Source organism: Triticum dicoccoides, chromosome 2A (assembly GCF_002162155.2).
Source record: "Triticum dicoccoides isolate Atlit2015 ecotype Zavitan chromosome 2A, WEW_v2.0, whole genome shotgun sequence".
NCBI lineage: Eukaryota > Viridiplantae > Streptophyta > Magnoliopsida > Poales > Poaceae > Triticum > Triticum dicoccoides.
In genome coordinates, this window is record NC_041382.1 from 749122697 (window position 1) to 749125342 (window position 2646).

The following is a 2646-nucleotide window of genomic DNA, read 5'->3' on the forward strand; positions in this document are numbered from 1 at the left end:
CGGATGGCTAGGAGAGCCCACGAGAGGCCCCCGCGGCAAGCCATCGTGTAACGGACAGCGTGGAGGGCATTCTCGCCCGCAAAAGGCCCCAAGAGTGCGGGTACTCTAGCATCATTCACTACCAGAAACCGTAATATTTTTGTGAGTCGACTAATTTTCCTGTCGGGCCCGCGACTAGCCCACAGGAAAAATAATTGGGCTGTCGGTCAACTCCCGGACGCCAGGGATATGTCTAATATTCCTGTGGGCTGAGTAAGTACCGACAGGAATATAATTTTCGGCCCACCCACGAAACACTAGGCCGCGAAGAATTCAGCCGCGCGCATCTGGAAACTACGCCCCGCCATGGAGCCCTCTTTTCGTGCCTGTCATCGCGCATGCCCAAATCCAATCCCCCCAGATCTCCTTATCCTTTCCTTCTGCGCCGCCCAATCCCTCTGCTTTTGAGGCCTCCGACCACCATCCCTCCATGGCTCCCCGCCTTCCAAGGTCACACGAGCGCCTCAACCTGCACTCTATGATGTGGATCTGTACCCGCCGGCCACCACCATCCATGGCTCCTCCGCTACTGGGACACGGCGTCGTCCCATCTCCGTTCTGGATATCACCATGCGACACCAACGCTTGTCCTCCTCCTCCACCATGGCCCTGCTCAGACCACGCCGCCATCGATGCCACCGTTGAGAATCCACCCCAACTCGAGCAGTTCACCGGCGTCATGGAGGTACGTGACCTAAATCTCAAAACTCTGTTGTTTCCTGTTTCTGGCATCTCCGGATCCCCAAATCTGGTGCAGCTCTAGGAATCCCCAAATCCGGCCTCAGATCCGATCTATAGAGCTGTAGTTTAGATGCATAATAATCACCAAAACTGGTGCAGCTCCTTGGATCCCAAATCTCGATCTGAATTTCAGTTATTTCTTTGAGAAATTTGCAACCATTTATTTCTGCCTTATTTCTTAAATTAGTTTGGAGGCAACAACACGTAGCCACATGATTTAAAAATTTACTAAGACTAGGTGGGATACTTGGGGTGTACTCGGGGAGTTTCAATTAGTACTTTGGATACAACTGTACCTATCCAAAATGCATGTAATATTGTTTCAGACTAAATGATAATTTTCTTTCTATTTCAGTGAGTTTTTTTCATTAACTTACTGCACAATAGCATAATAATTCAATCTCTATTTTTTCTGTCCATACATTTTGATTTTACTTGCTTTAAATATGTTGACATTCAGGAAGCGCTAAGCAGCTGCATTGCAAATATGAGGAACATCATCCGTGCAAGAAGTTCAGATTCACTCGACGGCAAGAAATAGTGTCATATTTTTCTTCCAAATAGTATGTACCATTCCCCACATTGATACTTATGATCACCCATTTGATATCTCCTTTTCCTAGTTACAGTTCATCCAGGTCAGGAGTAGGATTTAAGGTTCATGATCCAACTATAAGAGACGTGTAAAATCCTTTGCCCTTGACATGGTATGGTACATTCTGCTATTTCCCTACCTGTCTCCAAATTCATGTATTGATTAATTTTGATTCAAGTTTTCTATCTTGCAAGATCATGCTATCTTCAATATGCTCAAGAACATCTGAAATGCACCTAGACATTATATTTCAGAGTATTGACAATGAAACTGTACCAGGAAAGGATTATTACCAGCAGCTTTGCTCAAGATATGAATGCTCTGTTATAACAATGAACAAGCCAGGGATACGTTCAGGGGCTCCTATCATGGGCCATACTATATGTCATCTTAATTTAGTTACTCCTTTTACTACTTGCTTCTTGGAATTTCCTATTCTCTTGTTATCCTCCCTCCATTCCGAATTACTTGTCGTAGAAATGGATGAATCTAGACATTTTTTCCATTTCTACGACAAGTAATTCTGAACGGAGGGAGTAGTACTTAACAGTTCTAGTGTATTCCTCATATTTAAGATCACTGTGTTCTTCCTTCTCCCTTAAGTTGTATTTGGTTTTTCTTTCTTATATTAAAGATTGAACAATTGCAGTGCAAGCACACAATTGGATGTTCCTGCTGGAGAAGGTGCGCAATCTTGCTGAGTGTAATTTTACATTGCTGGAACTAGATGATTGTAGCTCTTAGTTGTAGAAGGTGGATGCAAGTGTCTGGGTGCGATGACCCATAGATATTGCATTGCTCTGAAAATTATCAGTACATTGCATAGATGAATGGATGTCACTCCTTACATTATTGTTCTGAACTTCTGTACTAACTTACTGACGCATCAAGTAACAACTATCCTCTGTTTGTGGTCACCCCTTTGCCTAGTAACTTATTTCCTTATGATTTTTTGATTGTCTTACTATCCAGTACAGTAACAGTTTGCTCCTTAACTTGTTTGTCCATACCTTATCATTTTAGTCTCTTTCATTATGTTAGGTTTTTGGGAAGAATTAAACGAACATCATCAGTGCAACATAGAGGCTGAAGCAGGTGGTTGAGGTATCACTCAATTTCAAGAAATTGAATAAGATTCTTCCAAGTGAAATGGCACTATTCCCTTTCATATTTTGTTCTATGCACATGAACCTAGAAATTAAATATTGATCAACACCTGATGGAGGACTTGTTTTTCTAGTTCGCAATTCATTCTTATTAGGAACAAAATT

General features: G+C 42.5%; 1 protein-coding gene across 2 annotated transcripts; it reads left to right on the forward strand.

Moving 5' to 3' along the window:
- Positions 1 to 401: 401 nt before the first annotated feature.
- Positions 402 to 1805, forward strand: LOC119352244. 2 transcript variants are annotated; one of them, XR_005170145.1, is made up of 3 exons: positions 402 to 724; positions 1241 to 1487; positions 1570 to 1805. XR_005170145.1 is itself a non-coding variant. In XM_037618943.1 (2 exons), the coding sequence occupies exons 1-2, from the start codon at positions 470 to 472 to the stop codon at positions 1319 to 1321; spliced, it is 336 nt and encodes a 111-aa protein (XP_037474840.1). In that variant the 5' UTR covers positions 402 to 469; the 3' UTR covers positions 1322 to 1805. The 2 variants fall into 2 exon arrangements, 1 of the variants encoding a protein (XP_037474840.1); XM_037618943.1 differs by having other exon boundaries at positions 1241 to 1805.
- Positions 1806 to 2646: the final 841 nt, after the last annotated feature.